At 35.1% G+C, this 25,362-nt stretch overlaps 1 protein-coding gene across 1 annotated transcript in view; it reads right to left on the bottom strand.

Moving 5' to 3' along the window:
- Positions 1-25,362, bottom strand: part of LOC148950668 (melanopsin-B-like) — a 78,465-nt gene that overhangs the window by 13,640 nt on the left and 39,463 nt on the right. Inside the window, exon 4 of the mRNA XM_089091915.1 lies at positions 16,373-16,571. Within this exon, the coding sequence (XP_088948041.1) occupies positions 16,373-16,571 (199 nt within the window). The remainder of the gene's footprint in view (positions 1-16,372; positions 16,572-25,362) is intronic.

Below are 25,362 nucleotides of genomic sequence, written 5' to 3' on the forward strand. Positions count from 1 at the left end.
TGAGCCCATCCTCGAAAGTTACTTTCCCCCGTTGAATTGGGGTCAATAAGATGATTGTGATCCTGGACAGCGTCTTTTGGGGCAAGAGCACCCATACAAACCCAACAAATTGTCCCCTTTTCTATTGCCCGCTGCTTCTTATCTGATAATGACATTGGGTAGTTGGTGTGACGCAATCATGAAATTGCACCGTTCGCTGTTTTTATTAAAGACAACAATAGCTTCTCCATGCTACCTTCCTGATCCATAGTAAAAAAAACTCTTCCAATTGCATTTTATTTTTAGAATCGCAATGGGCTTGCGCATAGGAACACGCAACTAGTTTGTGTTCCTTGACTATATTTGGCCTTGATGGGTCCGATACCTCCACCAGTCTTGATTCACAATCTTAAGATACTTTGTCAACCTGTAGCAGGGAATTTTGGAAGTTTTAAATTGTGTAGTATCTTTGCCTTCTGCCGGCATTTCTATTCTTTGGTCGCCATGAATTTTGCAATATCTCATTTGATATGTCAATGTTCTTTCAGATCTAAATGAGGAAAGGCACATGGGGCAATAGTGACATTCCCCTTTCTTCGTGCATTGGGACAAGAGTCGACTTATTGCCGTAACGGGGAAAAAATTACCATAGGAATTTATATCTTTGGGGGGCTCATAGATAACCCAAACCCAATTTTTTAACATTATCTACCAACGGTGTCCTAACTGAATATAAGACCCCTTTTTTATACGATTTCTTTCTCCTGTTTACAAATTCCGCGTCATACTGGAGAGCAACCACCCCCAAACCAAGATTTTCGTTTGCTTTTTCAAATATGGTTATTTCTTTTAAGGACACCGGATACTTTCCCTCAAAACAATCAAAATTTACTTTAGGGAAATTGTCTCCTCCGTTACGTGTAAGTCTGTCGAGATTTTTCATTGATGAATCATTTTTTAATGTTTTATGAGCTGCTGCTAAAAATACATACTTAAAGCATGGCAGCTCAGTTTCAAAATTGAAACCCTGGACCCCCCCCCCCTGTAGCCGACAAATCTGAGTGGCATTTTATTCGTCGATTACTACCCAACCCTCTTAAAATAAAGCTTTTTTAAATCTACTGAGATTCAGATCCATATTTTCAATGTATAAAACGGTGGACCCGCTTCCCCTCTCGTTAAATATGTCCAAAGTTGGTATTAATTTATTAACCCAATTGAAAAAGCTACCCTCAAATTCATTTAGACCAGGGTAAAAAGTTTGATTGTCAGTTGCAAAATGAAAATAAAAAATGTCCCCAGATGTCCCCTTTTGTAAATAAACTTTTTGTTTTACCGATGCTTTAATTACCGAATCTCAATAAGTGCTTGAATTTGGTCGATGTAGGTATGAAGAACATTTACAGGGTCTGTTAAAATGACACCCCGGTCAACCAGGGTTGTCTCGGAGGGATTAAAATCTACCCTATGTGTCTGCAAGTGACCTAGAGCTGATTCCAGCAAATAAAATTCACGTAGTTCCGGGGACGTGACGCTATTTTCATGTCCTGCACCTATTTGCACAGGACCCAACTCATTAATAATAAAGTCGTCGTCAAAAATGTCCCCGGAAACATTAGATCCAACAATTTCCTTAAGACTATCCATTTCTTCCGTTGTAAATTGAAAATCTGGGGGGATACTAAACAACGTACCTTCACTAACATCATCCGGCAACAGGGGACAATTGCCCACGATTTTCTGAAGTCCTGGACCAGGGTAGGCAGTTGATTTCGTAGCTTCTTACTGAAATCAAAATGAATAGATGGAGTGTTCTTCTCTGTGAGTAAATTTTTACCACAATTATAGTACACTTTAGTTTCTTAGTCGGATTTGTATTCATATTATTTATCAAACAAATGTGTTTTTAATTGGATTCGTATTTATCAAACAAATGCATAATAAATTGAAAATTTTGCTTATAGCATTATTTATATAACGAATGTATATTAAATTACAAATTTTTATTAATAGCACACACACACACACACGGACACAGAAACGCTCGCACACACACACACACACGCACTCAAGCGCGCACACTCACACGCACACACACACACACACACGCACACACACACGCACACACACACACGTTCACACACACACACACATGCGCACACACGCGCACACACACACACGTACAGGTTCACACACACATGCGCACACACACATACGCAGACGCACTTGCACACGCGCACACACGTTCGCACACACACACGCACACACACACACACAGACAGACACACACACACACACAAACACACACACATACACACACAAACACACACACACACAGATACGCACGCACACACACACGCGCACACACACGTGCACACACACGCTCACACACACACACACACATGCGCATACACGTGCACACACACACACACGTACACTCTCACACACACGCATGCGCACACACACATACGCACACGCACACGCGCAAACACGTTCACACACACACACACACACACTCACACACACACACACACACACACCCATACATACAAACATACATAAAAACATACACACACACATATACACACACACATAAAAACACGCACATACACACATACACACACGTACATGCTCACACACACACTCACGCACACATCGCAACGTTTGACTAATAGCAATAAAATACAGTAAAAAAATCCACTCAATAATTGTCTTAATACCTCATTAATAAAACTGAGTCTTTTTTCCTACATATCGAACCATCCATAAGAAATAGCGATCAGACTAGAAGAAGATTCCTTTTCCTACAAATCTACCCGTTTAATGTTGTTTTTTTCTTAATTGGATTCGTATTTATCATACAAATGCATAATAAGTTACAAATTTTTGCTTATTGCATTGTTTACAAAACAAGTGCATAATAAATTACGAATTTTGCTAATAGCACACACACACACGCACACATACACACACACGTACACGATCACTCACACACATGCGCACACACACGTTCACACACACGTTCACACACACACACACACACATGTTCACACACACACACACACACACATGTTCACACACACACACACGCACACACACACACACGTACACGCTCACACACACACATGCGCACACACGCACACATACACACATACGCACACACACACACGCACACACACACACACACACACACACACACACGTACACGCCCACACACACACACACACACATGTGCAAACACGCGCACACACATCGCAATGTTTTACTAAAAGAAATAAAATTCGGTAAAAAAAATCAACTAAATTATCTTACTGTTACCTCATTAAAAAACTGACTCTTTTTTCCTAAAAATATAGCCATACATAAAAAATAGTGTTCAGACTAGAAGCAGATTCCTTTTCCTCGGAATATATTCGTTTAATAGTATACTATTTGTAATAGCAATAAAGTAAAGAACATTAGGTAAAAATGCTTACATTTCCAAATTAAGACTGCCCTTGTGTGCCGGATGGTCCAGGAAAAGCATGAAGGGGGGCAATCTCACGATCTTGAGTAGTCGGGGCTGAGGCATTATGAGAATCCATCCAATCTCTTTTCAATTTTCTACCAGGCTACATAGAGGTTTGCGCAGAGCTGGCACTGGCGTAAGAGGCTCCGGGCATTAAAATTTGAGTTGTCAATGGATGGTCCAAGGCATATGAAATGGAACCGGCATATCTTATGATGGAAGGCCTTGCAACTTGCATCGATGTGGCATCGTTCCCTCTCGCTCTCTTTTCAGGGGGAGAGTAATTGTCGGAATCCTCCTTAAAAAAGAAGAAAAAATTTAGTATGGAAAAATGATTCTCCTTTTTACAGAAGAAAAATTAGTACCTCCGCTGCATCAAATCCAATACAATGATTTAAAATATAGATCTAAAAATAGTCAGCCATAAATATGGTATAATGAAAAGCTAACCAAAAACTAAACTTCAGTGTTGCGTGTCAGAATGACCACATTCGTTTTCTTGTCAAAGGGTATACATGTCTGCACATCTGGCATTAATCAGTGCCGATTACACAAGCGTGTGAAGTTTCTTTATTAAAATCACCCTTTTGTAAAAAGATTAAACACACATGGTTTTAATCTAGACTGCAACGAAAGCACATTTTAAATGCACGATGGGAAATGACATTTTTAACGAAATAATTATTTGTAATGAATGAATTAAACTCGTAAACAGAGGGGGGAGGGAAGATGGGGTTTACGTAATGGAAAAAAGAGAATATTTTACGCTTTCTATCGACTATAATCATCATATTGTAGAGTTTGTAGTGTGGGGGGATGGGGATATGCCCTGAATTTGAATTTACTGGAGGGGTGACTATGTAAAATGATTTTATTTGGAAATAAATTAGAAAATGTTCTAAACTGAACTCACATTATAAATTGATGTAGCCATAGCTTCAAAGTCAATAATATCAAATGTTTATCCATGGTATGTTAGAACCTTATGAAAATTTAATCGTAACGCATGAGCATTATATACAAAATCTCAAAGGCGAATGAAAATAACTTCTTTTATTTGAATCCAATTACCAACCAAGTTATCGTATATAGAGTAACCTCCGCTGTCTCTGATTGGCCCTAAAAAATGGGTGTTGCCTCAAAAAACAGTCTTGTTGTGTTATACAATCTCGACTATAGTTTCAAAACGTGTTTGACCACTTTATAGGTTTGCTCGCTTTTTGCAATGTGCACGTCAAACCACACTACATATTCTTGTGAAATTCCATGTAATTTTGAAATCAATAGCAATAACCAGTCTGATTGTGTTATACAATCTCGACTATAGTTTCAAAACATGTTTAATCACGTTGCTTGGAAAGGTACCAAGGGAACATAAGGCAAGCAAATAGCATGGCAAGGTACTAAGGAACATGCTGCAAGAAAATAGCATGGTAATTCCTATGGCAGAAAGCAAATTCCATATATACAATCTACTCACAGTGTCATTTGACATAGTTCCATATACCCCTCAGTATTTTTGAGAGTTTCACCTTAATACCCTTAGCCATTCCCAATATATTCTAGATATAACCTTTTGAGAACCAGGATACACGCAGTGTCTTTTGATTTCGTTCGACACCCAGTGGCAGCTCTAGGCCGGGGTAGGGGGTCAGCCCCCATATTCTCTTATACCTGAAGTTAAATTTCTTTTATTTTATGTTTTTACGCTCCTATAGTATACCCCTCGAAATTATAAGGCCTAGAACTGCTAATATTAATTTCTTCCTCAACATTCCCTGAAAGCTTCAAACTAATATCCTTAGCCACTCCTTAAATACTACAGATATGCCCTTTTGATAACCTGGATTCCTGTAGTGTCTTTTGATTATGTTGAACAACTCTGTCAATATTCTCCAATTTTGTCAGCTAAATACCCTTAACTATTCCTGAGATAATGCAGATGCATACTTTAACAACCTGGCTGCACATACACTCCTTCTACTTAGTTTAACCACCCCCTCAGCCTTTTGTGAAAATTTCAACTTAATACCCTAATCCATTCCTGAGATATATCAGGTACGTCCTTATGACAACCTGGATGCGCGTAGTGTCTTTTTATTCAGTTCAATACCCCCCTTAGCACCCCCTAAAAGTTTCAGCTTATTATGCTTAGTCGTTTCTGAAATATTCCAAAGGCTTCCTTTTCCATTACAATTGCAAACACTTGTCAATTCACGTTTTTTGCGGCCGTTACCACAGGGCCTGTGGGGATCGTGTTATCTTGGAGACATTTTTATTGGATATTTCGATTATTTTGAACTGGCTGCCCTCCAATAAAGCATACGGCAGTAGACCCTTAAAGTCCAAACCGGTGATGCTGATCTCCGTCTCAAGGCCCTACAATCAGAAATTAAAATAGGGGACTGGGGGCCAACCTGTGCTGTCGCATACCTTTGCTGCTAATCTTCCCCAGAATTCTCCAGGTACCCATTTAGAGCTGGATCGACTCTGGCTGAGCTTAAAGAGTCACGCCACTGACCCCCGTCCCAAACCAAATAACTGGCCACACCAGGAATCGAAACCCCAGCCTTTGGACAAAGGATTCCAAATCCGGCGAACCAACCACTCGGCTAGGACGACATCCAATAGCCATTTGTCCAATTTCCCTCTGATAACAATTGACCCTTAAGAAAATTCCAGAATTTTCAATTTCTATTGCGTATGAGCCACTCCGAAGTTTCTACGACCATAACCTCCTTATGAAGTGACTCTGTCACTTCTTACCATGCGTCACTCTCAGCACGAAGTAATCACTTGAGCCTAACCCCCCCCCCCTCTAGGTACGGCCTTGACTATGCATCTACAAAGACTCGATGCCTCTATTAAAATGAACTCCATTTTAAATCCGTTTTCTAGGTAAGACATAGATGAGTACGTGTCAAAGGTAACAGCCTACTTTGCCATTAAAAATAAGTCTTTTCTTAATAAACAGCACAAATGTGTCAAATAATGCTCAGCTTGCACAAAACTCAGGAAGACTGTAAATAGGAAGCAGCTTGAACATGGAACAAGAATAAATAAGAAGAGAGAGACATCAAGAATTTTGTAAGTTCTCCACATTGGTACACTATGTCCGATAACCATGCATCTACGCAAACTCAATACCCTTTGAAATAAGCGCCAAGGGAAATCTGTTTGCTGGATATGACTTATGTATAGCTGGGTATGGTGATGCTCAAGATCACTTGTCAAGAGTAAAAACCTATCTTACCAGTAAAATTAAGTTTTTTTTATTCTTTTATGTCTACCACAAAGGTATCAACTGTTTCTCACTTTGAGTAAAACTAAAAAAGAGCATTGATAGAAAACAGCGTGTGCTTTAAACAAGAGTAAACCAGAATAGAAAGATGTCAAGAATTATGCAAATGTTGCTCATTGGTACACCTGGTCTGATAACCATGCATTTACATAAACTCAACACCTCTTTAAATAAGCTCAACTGGAAATCTATTTGCTGGGTATGATCTTTTTAATATACAGCACAAATGATACAAATTTAGCTCGGTTTCTGTGAGCCTAGCTTTATCATTTTGAATCACATCTTGTATTTTGTGTAAACAGGAAATGTGTTAGGATTTTGGAAGATTGAAACAGTTCAGCTATATAAATTTTTAGTTCATCTGGAATAAATAAGTACGTGGGAGGGGGTATACTTTTATTTCAATTTTTAGGAGGAGGGATGGGGGGGGGGTGTTTTCAAAAGGGTATTAAAATGTATAATGAAGGATAAATATAAAAATAAATCAAAATTATCCTTGAAAGCTTTCTGCGAAAAATTTGTTATTCTCTTCATGTTAACTTTTACAAAAAAAGAAAAACAATGTCCTCTATGTTGCTAACTAGAGCCTAAAGGAACAATACCTGAGCTGTAATCAAACAGTTCGTGGTGACGAACTGTATATAAGGAGCGAACCGGCTCAATAATAACTGAAACTCTAAAAAACGAAGTTTTGATACCAATAGGTAACATCAAAGGAATCAGATTTTTATGCTCATTTCAAATAAATGATTTCAAATAGTCATAGAACTTTAATGAAAATCACACTATCAGATTTATCATATCAGAGAACCCTACTATAGAAAGTTCAAGCTCCAATCTGCAAAAATGTTGAATTTTGTATTTTGTTTTGCAAGAAGAAAGGTTTATTTTATTAATTTTTTTCCAGGGGTGATCGTATCGAACCAGTGGTTCTAGAATATCACGGGAGGCTCATTTGAATGGAAATTAAAAGTTCTAGTGCCCTTTTAATTGACCAAAAATGGAGGTCAACTAGGCCCCCTCCTACGCTCATTTTTTCCTAAAGTCACACGATCAAGATTTTGAGATAGCCATTTTGTTCAGCATGGTCGAAAAATACAATAACTAAGTCTTTAAGGATGACTTAATCCCCCACAATCCCCGGGGGAAGGTCCGCAAGTTATGAATTTTGCCCATGCTATGTTTACACATAGTATTGGTTATTGGGAAGTATACAGAAGTTTTCAGAAGTTTGTCCCCCTCCTCAACGCCTCGCTCGTTACGCTTAAGTTTGACTCTGTCTCACAAATTTATTTTTTAAAACAATAAAGAACTTCAGCGCAAAGCGCGAGGCGTTGAGGAGGGGACCGCCCCTTTCAAATACGGAATAATTTCTGTTCGTTTCAAGTTTTAATGTCGCTCCTTACTTTCAGTTAAAGCAACTTGTTTTTTTGTATTTATTCCCTAACTATAAACGAAAGCTAAAGATACAAAAAATACTTCCAATTTTAAAACCGGATATCCTTCGCCACCTACACGCTAAATAGCGGAGTTATTACACTTCGTTAAATTCCTACTAAATCTCTTTTAAAAATCCCCAACTATTAAATATAAATATTCTTAACTGTTTGTAAGAACAGTCTAAGTCAAAGCTCCAGAATTTCAGAAAATTGCTAATGACTAATTCAGTTCAAAAACGAACAAAATATTGCAAAACTACACGAGTTTGATCTTGACTTGGTGCAAAAACCCTCTGAGCCCTGACTCGTTGTGAAAGGGGACTTGCAACTTGTTACGAAAAGGAGTCAGATCCTTATAGAAAACTTGGATTACGGGCTCAAATTTCTGAAGCAAAAGAGTTAAAATAAAGGTGTATTATAAACAGACATAAACGTTTATGATTTGGATTTTGAAAAATTAAAACTGTTCAGCTACGTAAATTTTTAGTTTATCTGTAATAAATTAATATAAACGGGGGGGGGGGGGGGCTTTTATTTTCGGGGGTATTTTCGAAAGGGTATTAAAATGTACATTCGAGCATGGGGATTAAAGAAAAAAATACATGAGCAAGATTTTACTATTCCAGTTTAAAAAAAAAAAAAAATGTTTAAACCATACGGATCTTATATCCTAATACGTAACCGGCTTTGCCCCAAAATCTTATTAACGATACATTCTCTGTGCATTATATTTCCTTTGAGTAATTTTGGCATTAATTCCCAGGAGATTTTACACTTAGTCTTGCGAAATCTGAACATAAACCGTCTCTCTGGATGGTTTAATCTTCTTAAAGAATGAAGAAGAGAAGAAATTTCTAGAATAGAGAGAAACTTGCAGATTGCACAACGAAATAGAAGCAAATAACCTTACTTATGGTGATAAACCCCCTGTTTCATCACCCTTACAAGAATAAATAAATTCTACCATTGATTAATTCAAAAAGCGGTTTTTGAAAAAAGAAGTTCTTCAGAGGAAAATAAAATGCTCGTTTAAGAAGAGTAGAAATACGGTGTTCGTTCTAACCTAAAAGAAACAAAAAAAAAATTATTATTCATGGATAGATGAAACCCGAAACGAATGGAAATTAAAGTAAATAAGTGTATCGAAAATAAAGATAACCCTTTGATATAGATGAACAAAAAATCCTAAAATGACCAGAAACTAAAATTAAAGACGAAGTCGCAGTTACAACGAACATAAATTACCGATAAAAGGCGGAGAACAACTGATCTCTAATCTTTCTAAAAGACAGAGTGTCATTTGTGCTTTACTGAAAATCTTTTGCATTTTGAGCAATTTGTTTTTGATTAGTCGTACAATCAACAAAAAAAAGAAACTGTATCACAAGTCTAATCAAGATTTCAAACAGTTCGTGGTAACAACTGTAAGTAAGGAGTGACCCGGCTCAATAGTTACCGAAACTCTAAAAAACTGAATTTTGGTACCAATAGATACATCACAAAAATTAGATTTTTGTGTTGATTTCAAATTATATATATATATATATATATATATATATATATATATATATATATATATATATATATATATATATATATATATATATATATATATATATATATATATATATATATATATATATATATATATATATATATATATATATATATATATATATATATATATATATATATATATATATATATATATATATATATATATATAAATATATATATATATATATATATATATATATATATATATATATATATATATATATATATATATATATATATATATATATATATAAATATATATATATATATATATATATATATATATATATATATATATATATATATATATATATATATATATATATATATATATATATATATATATATATATATATATATATATATATATATATTGTCTTATCCATCAAAAGTTACGAGCCTGAGAAAATTTTCCTTGTTTCAAAAATAAGTGGAAAACACCCCTTAAAAGTCATAGAATCTCGATGAAAATCATATCATCGGATTCAGCGTATCAGAGAACCCTAATGTAGAAGTTTCAAGCTCCAATCTGGAAAAATGTGGAATTTTGTATTTTTCCCAGAAGAAAGATCACGGATGCGTGTTTATTTTTTTTTTTTTCTTTTATTTTCCCCAGGGGTGATTGTATTGACCCATTCGTCCGATAATATTGCAAGAGGAATCATTCAAACGGAAATTAAAAGTTCTAGTGCTCTTTTAATTGACAAAAAAATGGAGGGCAACTAGGCCCTCTCCCACGCTCATTTTTTCCCAAAGTCATCCGATCAAAATTTTGAGATAACCATTTTGTTCAGCATGGTAAAAATATAATAACTATATCTTTGAGGATGACTTAATCCCCCATTGTCCCCGGGGGAAGGGCTGCAAGTTATGAACTTTGCCAATACATCTAGTATTGGTTATTGGGAAATATACAGACGTTTTCAGGGGGGATGTTTTCTGGTAGTGGGGGGGGGGGGGTAGGGGGTTACGTCAGAGAATATTTCGATACAGGAGGTTTTCGTGGGGGAGGGGCATTGCTATGAAGGGGGCGCCAGATTTCCCAGCATTATTAAAAAAAACAATCAGAAATTAAATTAAAAAAAATAAGTTTTTCAACTGAAAGTAAGGAGCAACATCAAAACTTAAAACGAACAGGAATTATTAAATATTTGATTGGATTCCCCCCCCCCCCCGAGTCAATACCTCGCTCTTTACGCTATAGTTTTTTTAGATCTTGAATAAGAGCTATTTATTCTAATTAACGGCCTTTGTGATTAAGGGGTCATTTTTTAAGAATTGGAACAAATTCGAACTATAGCATAAAGAGCGGGGTGTTGACTTGGGGGCAAACCCAATAATATACGTTTTAAAAATATATGAATATAGAAGTTCGTTACGTAAGTTAGTTCGTAAGTTACGCATATTTATTACTAATAAAAATGTTCAAAAATAAAATTAAACAACTTTCGAGAACGCCATTTAACCAAAAAAAAGGAAAATTAATATGCAAATTACGTTTTCATTCCCTAAACATTCCCTGAATGCTCATCCAGAGCCAAAGTAGTACTACTTAATACCATCAGCTACAGTAGTAGTAGTAGTATTACTAGTAGTAGTACTAGTAGTAGTAGTAGTAGTAGTAGTAGTAGTAGTAGTAGTAGTAGTAGTAGTAGTAGTAGTAGTAGTAGTAGTAGCAGTTTTAGTAGTAGTAGTAGTAGTAGTAGTATTAGTAGTATTAGTAGTAGAGTAGTAGTAGTAGTAGAAGTAGTAGATTAGCCGTAGTAGTAGTAGTAGCAGTAGTAGTAGCAGTGGTACGTAGTAGTAGTAGCAGTAGTAGTAGTAGTAATGGTAATAGTTTCTAAGTGTTTCCTAAATTTATTTACTTCTGGTGATGAAATACACAGACATCCTACACGATATGCTAATAATGTGAAAACACCTAAAGTTGTAAGAAGTAGTTCTTTATTTTCAAAACGTCATGTTCGGTAGTAGTAGTAGCAATAGTATTATTATTATTAGTAGTAGCATTAGTGGTGGTAGTAGCAGTAGTAGTAGTAGTAGTAGTAGTAGTAGTAGTAGTAGTAGTAGTAGTAGTAGTATTGGTAGTAGTAGTAGTAGTAGTACAAGTAGTAGTAGCAGTAGTAATAGTAGTAGTAGTAGCAGTAGTAGTAGTAGTAGTAGTAGCAGTAGTAGTGGTCGTATTAGAAGTTGCAGGATTAGTAGTAGTATTGGTAGTAGTAGTAGTAGTAGTAGTACTAGTAGTAGTAGCAGTAGTAGTAGTAGTAGTAGTGGCAGTAGTAGTAGTAGTAGTCGTAGTAGAAGTAGTACTAGCAGTAGTAGTGGTAGTAGCAGTAGTAGTAGTAGTAGTGGTAGTAGTAGTAGTTGTAATAGTAGTAGCATTAGTAGTAGAAGTAGCAGTAGTTGTAGCACTAGTATTAGTAGTAGTAGTAGTAGTAGTTTATAAGTGTTTCCTAAATTATTTACTTCTGGTGATGAAATACACAATTATCCTAAACGATGTGCTAATAATGTGAAGGTACCTCAAGTTGTAAATACTATATTTTTTTTTTCAAAACGATATATTTAGCTAAATCTTTGGAATAATTTGCCCGAATATTGAAACTGAATTCATCTAGTATTGGTTATTGGGAAATATACAGACGTCTTCAGGGGGTATGTTTTCTGGTAGTTGGGGGGGGGGGGGTAGGGGGTTACGTCAGAGGATCTTTCTATACAGGAGGTTTTCGTGGGGGAGGGACATTGCTATGAAGGGGGCGCCAGATTTCCCAGCATTATTAAAAAAAACGATCAGAAATTAAATTAAAAAAAAAAACAAGTTTTTCAACTGAAAGTAAGGAGCAACATCAAAACTTAAAATGAACAGGAATTATTACACATTTGTTTGGATTCCCCCCCCCCCTGTAGCACTAGTAATAGCAGTAGTAGTAGTAGTAGTTGTTTCTAAGTGTTTCCTAAATTATTTACTTCTGGTGACACAATTATCCTACACGATATGCTAATAATGTGAAGGCACCTCAAGTTGTAAATACTATATTTTTTTTTTTTTCAAAACGATATATTTGGCTAAATCTTTGGAATAATTTGCCCGAATATTGAAACTGAATACATCTAGTATTGGTTATTGGGAAATATACAGACGTTTCCAGGGGGGATGTTTTCTAGTAGTGGGGGGGTAGGGGGTACCGTCAGAGGATCTTTCCATACAGGAGGTTTTCATGGGGGAGGGACATTGCTATGAAGGGGGCGCCAGATTTCCCAGCATTATTAAAAAAAACGATCAGAAATTAAATTTAAAAAAAACAAGTTTTTCAACTGAAAGTAAGGAGCAACATCAAAACTTAAAACGAACAGGATTTATTACATATTTGATTGGATTCCCCCCCCCCTAGTCAATACCTCGCTCTTTACGCTAAAGTTTTCTTAGATCTTGAATAAGAGCTATTTATTCTAATTAACGGCCTTTGTGATTAAGGGGTCATTTTTTAAGAATTGGAACAACTTCGAACTATAGCGTAAAGAGCGGGGTGTTGACTTGGGGGCAGACACAATAATATACGTTTTAAAAATATATGAATATAGAAGTTCGTTACGTAAGTTAGTTCGTAAGTTACGTATATTTATTACTAATAAAAATGTTCGTAAATAAAATTAAACAACTTTCGAGAAAGCCATTCAACCAAAAAAAAGGAAAATTAATATTATATACGATATAAACGATATATTTGGCTAAATCTTTGGAATAATTTGCCCGAATATTGAAACTGAATACATCTAGTATTGGTTATTGGGAAATATACAGACGTTTCCAGGGGGGATGTTTTCTGGTAGTGGGGGGGGAGGGGGTACCGTCAGAGGATCTTTCCATACAGGAGGTTTTCATGGGGGAGGGACATTGCTATGAAGGGGGCGCCAGATTTCCCAGCATTATTTAAAAAAACGATCAGAAATTAAATTTAAAAAAAACAAGTTTTTCAACTGAAAGTAAGGAGCAACATCAAAACTTAAAACGAACAGGATTTATTACATATTTGATTGGATTCCCCCCCCCCCCAGTCAGTACCTCGCTCTTTACGCTAAAGTTTTCTTAGATCTTGAATAAGAGCTATTTATTCTAATTAACGGCCTTTGTGATTAAGGGGTCATTTTTTAAGAATTGGAACAAATTCGAACTATAGCGTAAAGAGCAGGGTGTTGACTTGGGGGAAAACCCAATAATATACGTTTTAAAAATATATGAATATAGAAGTTCGTTACGTAAGTTAGTTCGTAAGTTACGTATATTTATTACTAATAAAAATGTTCGTAAATAAAATTAAACAACTTTCGAGAAAGCCATTCAACCAAAAAAAAGGAAAATTAATATTATATACGATATAAACGATATATTTGGCTAAATCTTTTGAATAATTTGCCCGAATATTGAAACTGAATTTCATTTGCTCTCATGTTCCCACAGAAAAAAAAAATTAAAAATAGAAATAAATTGTTTAATTTTTTGTTAGGTGGAAACAGGGGTTTTGTGAAAGTGTTTGCAGGTTGAATAAGTTGTGGTTTGAAAGAGTTGCTGCCGCCAGGAGTATGGCAAGAACAGATTTTTTTTTTTTTTTTTGTTCGTTTCTTTTCTTTCCTTCTCTGTTTTAAATTTTATTCCTATGTTTAAGGGGCTACTCAAGCAAGCGAAATCTTAATGTGTGTTTTTTGTTGTTGTTTGTTTTCTTGAATAGATCCCGTTGTTCAATTGAAATTAAATTAAATAGTAGCAGTAGTAGCCTGCACGCATTGCCATCTGGTCAATTGATCATCCCCCTCTTCAATCCCTGAAAGTTCCGATATAATACCCTAAGGCACTCATGAGATGTGCCCTTTTGACAACCTTCTTACACATTGTGTATTTTGATTTAGTTTAGGACTCTCCTCAGCATTCCCTGAAAGCTTCACCTGAATGCTGTTGGCTTTTTCGAACACCAAGGGTCAAACCTGCCCTCTTTTCCCGATAACAAATACTATAGTACTATAAGATTGGCTCATCTATAGGCCACACACGTCGTTTGCTGATATCTCATATTGAGCATAAAATTAGTATTTCTTAAGGTGGAATCGTAAAAAGCAAACTAGGCTTCAACCGTTACCTTCTAGCATCCATCTATAACACCATACCTTTTCCTCATCTGCTTTATAAGCAGATGAGGTACAAGTAAAATCCCCCTCATCTGCTTTTTAATTTTTTTACAGTTACAAATAAAAAGCACTTACGATCAATCTTCTTCAGATTTGCTAAATATCATTTATTTTTGCCTCCTTGGATAAGAAACCAAAAAATTATACATTTGCATAAGCTTGCAGACCCAAATATTAGTATTAATAACTCTCTATTTCGTTTTAAATGAAATTTTCATCATTATTGGTCATTAATTTGTTCGCAATAATTTGTTCGTATTAATTTAATGTATCCATTGAAGAGTTTGTTGTTTTTTTGTCATGTATTTGAGTTTTCAATGTGTGTTTGTGTCCTTTCTTTGTTTTCTTTTTGTTTTCTTTAGTGATTTCTCCGTCTATTGTACCTTTCTTGATGGGCAATAAATGAATAATAATAATAAGGAAATGGCAGGTGAATTTCATAACCTACAGCCCTCGCACCAAAGAATGGGTTGGGGTTTGTGCATACAACCTGCATGCGTATAGTACATTCTGATTTAGTTGAGCTTCCGCTCAGTATACTCTAAAATTTTTACCCAAATAAATCTAGCCATATAAGTAGTCGCAGTAGAAGTAGTAGCAATAGTAGCAGCATTAGCATTAGTAAGAGTATTAGTAGTAGTAGTTATCATAGTAGTAGTGTGTGCATATTGCCTATTGGTCAATTTATCCTCCTCCTCATTATTTCCTGAAAGTTTCAACCTAATATCCTATATCATTCCTTACATACACTCTTTTGACAACCAACATACACAAAGTGTCATAATTTGACACCCCCAGAGGAATAGTTATTGGAACTTTCCACTATTCTGAACAAAAAGCCATCTTAAAATTTGGGTCGGATTTCTTTGGGAAAAATTGGGTGTGGGAGTCGGCTGGTTGACCATTCTTCGCGCTAAAGTTTGACTTTTTTCCACTAATCCTTCACGAACGAATGCTCAAACAGAAGATCAACGACAGAAAGCAAAACAGAAATAAAAAGACGGTGCTTTGAGAGTGGAGGGGTTTATTTTTTGGCATTTTCTCTAAACAGTAAAACTTTTAGTTTAAGCATTTTGAAAGGCAACTAATGAATAAAACAATTACCACATGCCTATTATTTTGGCGCTCAGTCAAGTTTGACACTAAAATGCTTTCAGTTAATTACTAGTACAGAATTCGGCGTTGAAGTGAGGCAGTCCTCTTCATATTTATGTCTTCTCGTTGAGGTGAATTTGTCATTTTTCTTTTTGTGTTAGTGCCGTTGCTCGTGTATATTACTCTTTTTGTAGTAACACCCACTGTGTGCTTTCCATTTTTTGGTGAAACTTAATAGACAAATAGAACAAAAATTTTCAGTCAGAATATTTTTTTCGGGAAAACTCACTGTGGTATAATATTTATTCTTACCTTAATCCACCATATTCTTCACCAAACTTTCCCCACCCAAAAACAGGAGGAATAGTTACTCCTGTAGAATAGGCCCAAATAAAAACGATCGTCCCTGAAGATTGACGAAATGACATACTCCATTTTTTCCCCAGTGTCATTGCAACAACGATTGCTCTCCAAAGAGCCAAGACAGCCAAAGTGGTTATCGAAGATATTCCTAAAATAAATTTTAAAATTTCATACAAGTCAAAATATAGGTCATAATATAATGCTTTCCTGTTGGTTTTCTATGGTAGCGCTACATCCATGTATTTAATTTCCTTTCGAACGAACTGTGGGTAAAGAACTACTCGTGTTATTGTAATAAAAAAATCTAAGAAAAAGAAGCTTGAAAAAATATAAACATGTTCTTACAATTGCACGCGCTATATTTACACAATTTTCAGTATGGGAAATTGACCAAGTTTAAAGTTACTTTTCCGAAATTGGTGGTATAAGCATTTTGCTTGCTTTTTGAAAAGAAGGGGGCACTCTAATAGGCTGTTCCATTTCTTCTTTTCGAAAATTGGGTAAAGATTAATTAAAGTCAGTTGATTTCTCGTAGACTCGAAGGAAATATCCGTAGAAAAAATCATTTAATGTTTTTCTGTAGATAATTTTAGATGTAATTCGAGAACCAAATACAGCCAAATAAATCGGGTATAGTAAGCTAATGTTTTATTTCTGTTCGTTTTAATGCTACTCTTGAAATACAAATTTAATTAATAAAAATTTGATCTGAATCAACAGTAATCGAAATATTGATGTTTAAACAGTAGATTGTGAGATCTGACTTTTAATCCTGATATTTTCAACAACAACAAATATATGAAATTCCACCGTAAGTCAGCATGTGCGGAAGCACAGCTCCCAATAGGGAGGAGAAGTCTGAATGGAAATCATATAACCAAATTTAAAGGTTTCAAGCCCTTATTTACAAAAATATATAATTTGCATTGTTTCCAAGAAAAGCTGGTCACAGATACTTCTTAACTCTTTTTTTTAAGGGGTGATCATAGCCACTGAGAAATATCCTATCGGCTACATAAATTCCCACAAATATTTATGTATGTCCCATGTGCCGCAAATGGGTAGGAGGAACTATTTAATATTCTATTAGTAGAGTGGTAATGTTGAGCCAGAAGTCACATATTACCGGAAGAGAGTTCTTTCGAACAGACATGGAACGTTATACTGCATCTTTTAAGTATCAAAAGGATTTGCACCACAGCAAAGTGACGATTTTTGCCGTTTTGCGGTGCAAAAAAACAATTTCCATACATAGAGGGGGGGGGGGAGCTATCAAAGGAAAAATTTCGAGGTAGCAAATGAATTTTGAACTAGCATAAATCTATTTTTATATCTTCCACAGCTTCAGAGGTCATATGGCCACGCAGTGGCGTATTCATACCTAAGAAATAAATACGGTCTATAGAAAAAAGTGTTTATTATAAATAATTAATGTTCTTGGGCTTTTTTTACTGAGTGGAGTTCAGTTTAGGTTTCATTAGTTATTTACAAAATTGTATGATCTCGCACAAATTATAAGGGAGGGGTGGAATCTACTCCCTGGCATTTCTTTATTTAGTGGAGTATATTTCGATTAAACCTACAATACTATTGTTGACGTGGTGACAGTTCACCTCTTATTGGGTAATATGCTTTCGTAAAAAAAAAAAAAACTTTAAATTCATATGCTTAGCTGCACGGAAGTTGGAGAGGGAAATCTTCTAAGAACCATATTCATACAAGGAATCCCACTTGAAAAACGGAAAAATAATGGACATATATTTTTGACCTTCCAACCCCCTGGAAATATTATTTTTGACCTTCAACCATACAACCCTCTGGAAATATTAAATACAACAATTAAATTTAGATGTAAGCCAAGGAGGTATCGTGTGGTGGTAGTTTATATCATGTTTAAAAATGCACAGGATTTTATACCAAAACCGAATATAAATTAATACTCAACAAAACAAGTTTTCTTTTTTCAGATCAGCTATTTATGCTAACAAGCAGTAAGTGCAGAGCTAACCTTACTGATAAAACCCGAAGGTTTAAAGGAAAAAAATTTGATAACAATATACAAATAATAAGAATTCGTGTTTTTGGTGACTTCAAATATTTAAAGCTAATTAATTATATATATATATATATATATATATATATATATATATATATATATATATATATATATATATATATATATATATATATATATATATATATATATACCAACGAACGATATTAGCATAAGAATCTTTGCATAATATTAAAAAACGATATGAAAAAACGAAGAGTTCAATCTTAAAAAAATTACACCGGGGAATTCAACGTCTCTGAGAACACTTACAGCGGAAATCTTACAGTGGAAGTGTCAAGCTTTCATTCACAGAAGTGCAAGATTTGATGGTCTTTTTTAGAAAAGGACAGATGGTCATGTTTTTATATGTTTTTGTTTTGCTTCTTCTTTTTTCAGGGTCGTCCAGTCACTTCTGTCCCCATAATATATCTGGAAAGAGTTCATTTGAACGTAAAATTGACAGTTCCTTTGCCCCTTAAATCAAATAAAAAAGAGATGGCGCCAAAACAAAATAACTGATTTCCACACTGTAATGCAACGAATTCTGATCATAGTAAAACTAAGATGCTGTGAAGATTATAGGATGGTCAATTAGCTGTCAAAAAGGTATTTAATAGCCTCGTAGTTTCAGAGGCCACACTGCAGCTTAGTGACGGATTCTTCCCTAAACATACATAAGAAGTTAAGGATACGGCACTAGACCCTTAAAGTCCAAACCGGCGGTGCTGATATCCGTTTCGAAGCCCTTCAGCCAGGAAGTGCAATGGGGGATGGGGGCCAGCCATCCTGAGCTTCCGCAAACCCTTCCCGCTTACTTTCCCCATATTTCCCCAGGTTTAGAACTGGGTCGACTCATGCTGAGCTTACAGCATCACACCACTGATCCTTGTCCAAAACCAAATAACCAGCCACATCAGAAATCGAATCTCCGCCCCTTAGACACAAGACTCCAAACCCAGCGCGCCAACCGCTCGACTAAGATGCTGTCAAACAAAACGACTGGCAATTAAAGACCGTTAACCCGTTAAGACCGTTTAAACACCATTGGACACTGGACAGTTACGCACCATCTACTAGGAAGACTGAGTTATTTAAAGTAGCAAGGACAGGGATAATGAAGCCTGTTTTTTTGAATTGGGCAAAACTTGAAATCTAGTTTTTAAATTAAAAATACCTCCTTATGTAGTTATGCACTTTTCGGTGGTAGTGGGAGCCAAATTAAAGAAATTAGTTATGACTAAAAAATCGGGGGCATCCTCTCCCTTTATTTAAAATTCAGGTAAATAATCTCAGGCTCGTAGTATCATTAAACTTAATGAATGTTATGCATTTGGAATCAGCATAAATAGCTAATTCTTTTATTACATCTATTGTCATCAAAATTCTGTTTTTTAGAGTTCTAATTACTATTGGGCATAGTCCTTCCTCACTTACACTTCGTTAACACGAACTGTTTGATTTATTTAAAATTAAAACAGATTCGAAATTTATTAGCACCAACAAAAGTTTATAGGATTGAACATCTTTTTCAACTTCGAATCACCTTTCACAACATTTTCCTTTGATTTCTATTGTGTTTATCAAATCCATATACCTTTTATTACTATTGGTTATTCGTTTTGTTTTTCAACAATTTCATCGTCTTTTTTATTTTCTTTCATTGTCATGTTTAAACAATTTGTTTGATTTTTTTTTCCTTTATGTTTTGAATTTTTTTTTTTTTGTGATAGTAAAATGAAGTTAAACGAAGCCTGTAATAATGCAAAAAAAAATTTCCATAACTCTAAAAGGTGAATTAACCGCTTGAAGAGTACAAAGGGCTAGGTGGTTTGAAAAAAAGAAGAAAAGAAATAAGAACAAGGTGTTCATGGCTATAGAGAAAAGAAAATACCTTTACTATCCAGCCTTTGAATATTCTGTCTTTGAGTAACCTTTGAAGTTTTTTTTTTAAGAAAAAAATTTAAAAGGTTATTCAACTTATTCAGCACAGTTTTGTATTGTCGGAAGTCATTTTAACCTGTATTATAAGTTTTAACCAAATTAGAATTGTCGCTGTTTTATTATGTTATTTCCCTATATTTATTATTTTGTTGTATTTAGTTATATTATCAGCTATTATATCTGTTTTAACAAGCTTTTTTAGTTTAACCAAATTACAATCTCAACTATTAAATGAAATAATTTTCTTATTCTGCTATATTTACTATCTTATCATATTTTATATGATTTTAACTATATCAATTGTTTTAACCAGCTTTTTTAAACTTTAAATAAATCCGAATTTAGTCTTATATTAACCAACAGTAACACAAATAACTTTGCTTTCATTTACTGTCTTCAGTTTTTACCTAAAACTTGTCATCGTATTTCTCGTAGAATGTTGTTTACTATTCTCAAAAAATGAAATCATAAAGATGGTGATTAAATGTTAATTACTTTTATTTCTCGAAAATTGCATATAGGGACTGTATCCAGAAGGCTATAAACGAACCAATATAATTTGTTTTGTTTTTCTTTCTTACTTTGTTATTTTCCCCTAAATTAGACAGATTTTCACCTCCTACGAACTCTGTCCCCTTTTCCTTATTGAGACAGTTAAGGCTGTTTTTAGGCCAAGGATATTTTTATGATAAAGAGAAGAGAATAATTCCGATACTATTTGCATAAAACCATGAAAAACAAACGACAAATTTATAGAATATATTTTCAATTTTCTTTATTTATTATGACCTTTTTTTATTTCACCGAAATTTGTGATGATTGAGCATGAAGGAAAAAATTCATTTTTATTAAATATCAATATTCACAAAAAAAATATCAAACAGACCTACCACGTGAAAATCTATACAGATTTGTTTGTGGCAGGACTCACTATTTGACTCACTAATATATATAATGGAAAAAAAAATATTAATAATGCAACCATATAAATAAATAAAAAATAAACTTCATGGGAACCGCAAACCAATCCTTACACAAGACAGAAGACAAAATACAGCCCCCCCCCCCTCATCCATCCCTATTCATTAAGAAATTCTTTAACCTATATTATATCCTGAACCATCTCATGAAGAAAGCTGGATAATTCGTATTGCACACCAATGCTTCAAAGATTAAAGCTAAGTCAATTAGCACTTTACCCGTAGGAATCCGACATTTTCCTGAGAACCAATAGGGACTAGATATTAATTCCACCTTCCTCAAAATTGATTCCAGATTTATCTGAAGCCGTGAGAGTTGGGATATTTTGGCAATAAAGTGCACTCTTTGAAACGTCTGCACCACCACCCCCCCTTCCAACTTCAAAAAGACACAACACCAAGGCCGTATCCAGGGGGAAGGGTTACGCATTTTGAACTCCCCCCCCCCCGAAATGTTTGTCTGGTTCGTAAAAACGTAACAAAATGAACACAAAAAAGTTTTTTATGCGTTTTTTGGAAGTTTTAGGAGGTGAAATCGTCGACCAAGTGACATGCTTCAAATACTTAGGATACATAGTAATTTCAGTCACGACTCTGAAAAAGAACAGCCCTAGCCAACTCAGTATTTCAGAGATTTTTCAGCAGTCTGTAAATCCATAGTATACTCTAAGAAGACAAAACTCAGGTTGATCCAGAGCAATGTTTTGTCTTTTCTAAGTTACTCTGTGGAATGCCTAATGTGAACTGTGAAGCAGGCGAAACGCATTACTGCTTTTGAGTATAATTGTTTTACCGGATCCTCATGATTACCTGGAGAAACCATGTCATGTACGGCGAGACTCGTACCTACAGAGGGCAACCAGATATCAACTCCGTTTCGAAACAACAAGGATGAACATACATTGGATATAACTTCTGCAAAGCAGACGATACACTTTTAAAAACGCTCGACCACTAGTGACCAGAAAGGACCCACTGCCGAGGAAGACCAAAGAAGAAGCTCCGTAGGACATACAGACGTGACAGCAGAGTCCTTCAGACAAGTTTCAAACCAGATTCGGAGCATATCTATAAAAGTGACCCACTTTAGGGAACATTAGAGGCTACTCACTGACGCCTTGTGTTCCTCTGGAAATAAAGTCAAATTATCTTCCAAGCGCAAAACTACCATCAATAAATAAATGAAACTCATAACGAAGAGAAATTACAGTAAATAGCTGAATCAAACTCAAAACAAGCAAAAATTAACATTTTTACGGCTGATAGCCCCCATGCCTTCTTAAGACCAGAATATAGTTTGCGTTTTACTGAAAGAAAAAAAGGAATGACCGTGGATTGTCAGTTTAAGTGACATATACTGATATTTATTCCTTAGAGTTTTGATAATTTTTATTTATGAAAATAAAAAAGTGAAAACATTTAAAACTTGTTTTGTTTTCAGTAAAGCACAAGTTAAGTTCTGGTCTTGAGAAGGCATGGGGATTATCATCCGTACTAATTTCATTTTCGCTCGTTTTGAGTTTGACTCGGCTATGTATTGTAATTTCTGTTCTTTTTGAGTTTCATTTATTTGTTGATAGTGATTTTTGGTAGTTTTACGCATAGAAGATTATTTGACTTTGTTTCCGCTCAATTTTGGCTTAATAGAGCTCTTTATTTTTCTTTGAAAACCATTTTTTCTGGAAAAAGTTTTTTGAATTAATTTTTGTTCGTTTTTTATTGAAATTGCCTTTTTCATGGAAAAATAATATTTTATATCTTTTCAGTTTTTTTTATAAAGAATCCATAGTTTGGGTTGGTATTTGCTGGAGAAACTTTTTCAACAATTTTTAACCCTGACGCAAACAGTAGCTTTTAATTAAATTTTATAGCTCCTAAAGTTGACCTGAAAAATAAAACAATATCATTCCCAAAAGATTTTATCTATGCTCTTTGACACCCTGGATACACTTACACTCTTTTTATTTATTTAAATTGTAAGAGCAGAAGTAGTAATAGTATTATCCCCAAAAGTTTTAACCTAATACTCCCAGTTGTTCTCGATATACTGCTGAGTTGTGTTCTTGGCAACCATAAGCAAAATGCCTTTTGATTCAGTTTAAAGCAACATTTAGTTTTAAAGCATAATGGGGCAATTGCATGATTTTGGGTGGTTGCATACCAAATACCCATAAAGACATAGATGCTGGACCGTTCTACTATGCTGAAAAAAAGGATGTCTCAAAATGTTGACTGGATGAGTTTGGAAAATGAATGGGCTTGAGAGAAGGGCTGCTTGCCCTCCAATCTCTTTTTACTCTTAAAAAGGGAACCAGAACTTTTAATTTTGAATCAAATTACCTTCTTTGAAATCTTCAGTAATATTTCTAGCTATTATAGAGTGGTGCAGCCTATGATGTTGCGTATATGGCCTTTTGGAAACTTGCATGCATACAGTTTTTTTGTCTAATTGAAACTCCTCATAAACTTTCCCTAAAAGTTTCATCTTAATACTCTTAGCGTCATTAGCTACAGTAACCGTAGTGGTAGTATTAAAATTGTACCCAAGCGCCTTCTGGCCAGTTCCAAGTCCCCCAAAACTTACCCCTAAAGTTCTAAATTAATAATATAATTTGTTTTTCAGATATTGCTTTGTCGCCTTTTTGAAAGCTCATATGCTAATAGTTTGTTTTGATTTAGTTCAACATCCGTCTAAATATTCCTTAAAAGCTTCACCTTAATACCCTTAGATTGCACAGTAGCAATAGTGGGAGCAGCATTAGTAGCAGTATGCGATGCGCATAGCATCTTTGGTTTCTTCAACATCCCCTTCAACACACGCTGAAAGTTTCAGCTGAATACCATCAACCGTTTTGAAGCATTTCTGATGCGTCCGCTTGACAACCTTTATTGGCATAGTGTGTTTCAATTTATTTCCCTTTAGCTACTATACATCCCAAATATTCACCTTAATATTCTTAGCTTTAATAGCAGTAGAAGTAGTATTAGCAGTAGAATTAATTGTAGTAGCCTAAGCCTTAGCGGCAGTAGTAGTAATAGAAGTAGTAAGAATAGTAACGATAGTAGCAGTATGAGTAGAAGCAGTAGTGTTAGGATGAAAATATTTTCTTTTGGCTAGTTCAACATCCCTCACAACAAACCCTGTTAGTTTCAACTTCACACACCTAACTGTTTCTAAGATATTGCTGTTACACCCTTTTGATAGCCTGCATACAGACGGCGTGTTGGGATTCAGTTCACCTCCTCCCTAAACATACATTGAAAGTTTCATCTTCGTACCTCTAGGCATAGTTGTAATAGTAGTCACAGTAGTAGTATTGATATTATTAGTAATAGTATTAACATATTGCCTTTTGATCCGCAGAACATTCCTCTCTTCATGTCAAAGAGGTTTCAACTTAATAGAATCAGTCGTTGCTATATCCCCTTTAAGCATTCTCTGAAAGTTCCAACTTAATACCCAAATCAATTCTTGGAATACGCTATTTCGAAAATTTGTATGCACATAGCGTCTTTTGATTAAGCTCTAATTTCCCCTCAATACTGCAAATAGATTGGTCTGGTAGTAGTAGTGGCGGTATTTGTAGTAGTATTGGTAGCATGCAAATATTGTCTTTTTGACCATATCCCTCATCGTTTCCTGAATTTTTCAAGTTAATATACTCAGTTATTCCAGTGTTACACCCTTTTGACAATCCTTATACCCATAAAGTGTTCATAAAGTTCAAAACATTCTCTGAAAGGCTCACCTGAATGTCCTTTGTCTTCTTGGAAAGTAAAGTTCAAACATGAATACCTTTCTCAATAACATATACTGTGTATAAACAATGAACAAATTGGCTAGCTCAAAGCCCTTATCCGGAGGCACGGTCGGCCCTAGACGTTTTTTTTTTGAAGGTAAGCGGACTATTCTTCACCCCCCCCCCCGCCCTCTGGTAGACCGAAGTATAATTATACGCCCT

This window comes from Artemia sp. Qi Xiang Cuo, chromosome 7, assembly GCF_049724085.1.
Source record: "Artemia sp. Qi Xiang Cuo chromosome 7, ASM4972408v1, whole genome shotgun sequence".
In the NCBI taxonomy this organism is placed as follows: Eukaryota; Metazoa; Arthropoda; class Branchiopoda; order Anostraca; family Artemiidae; genus Artemia; species Artemia sp. Qi Xiang Cuo.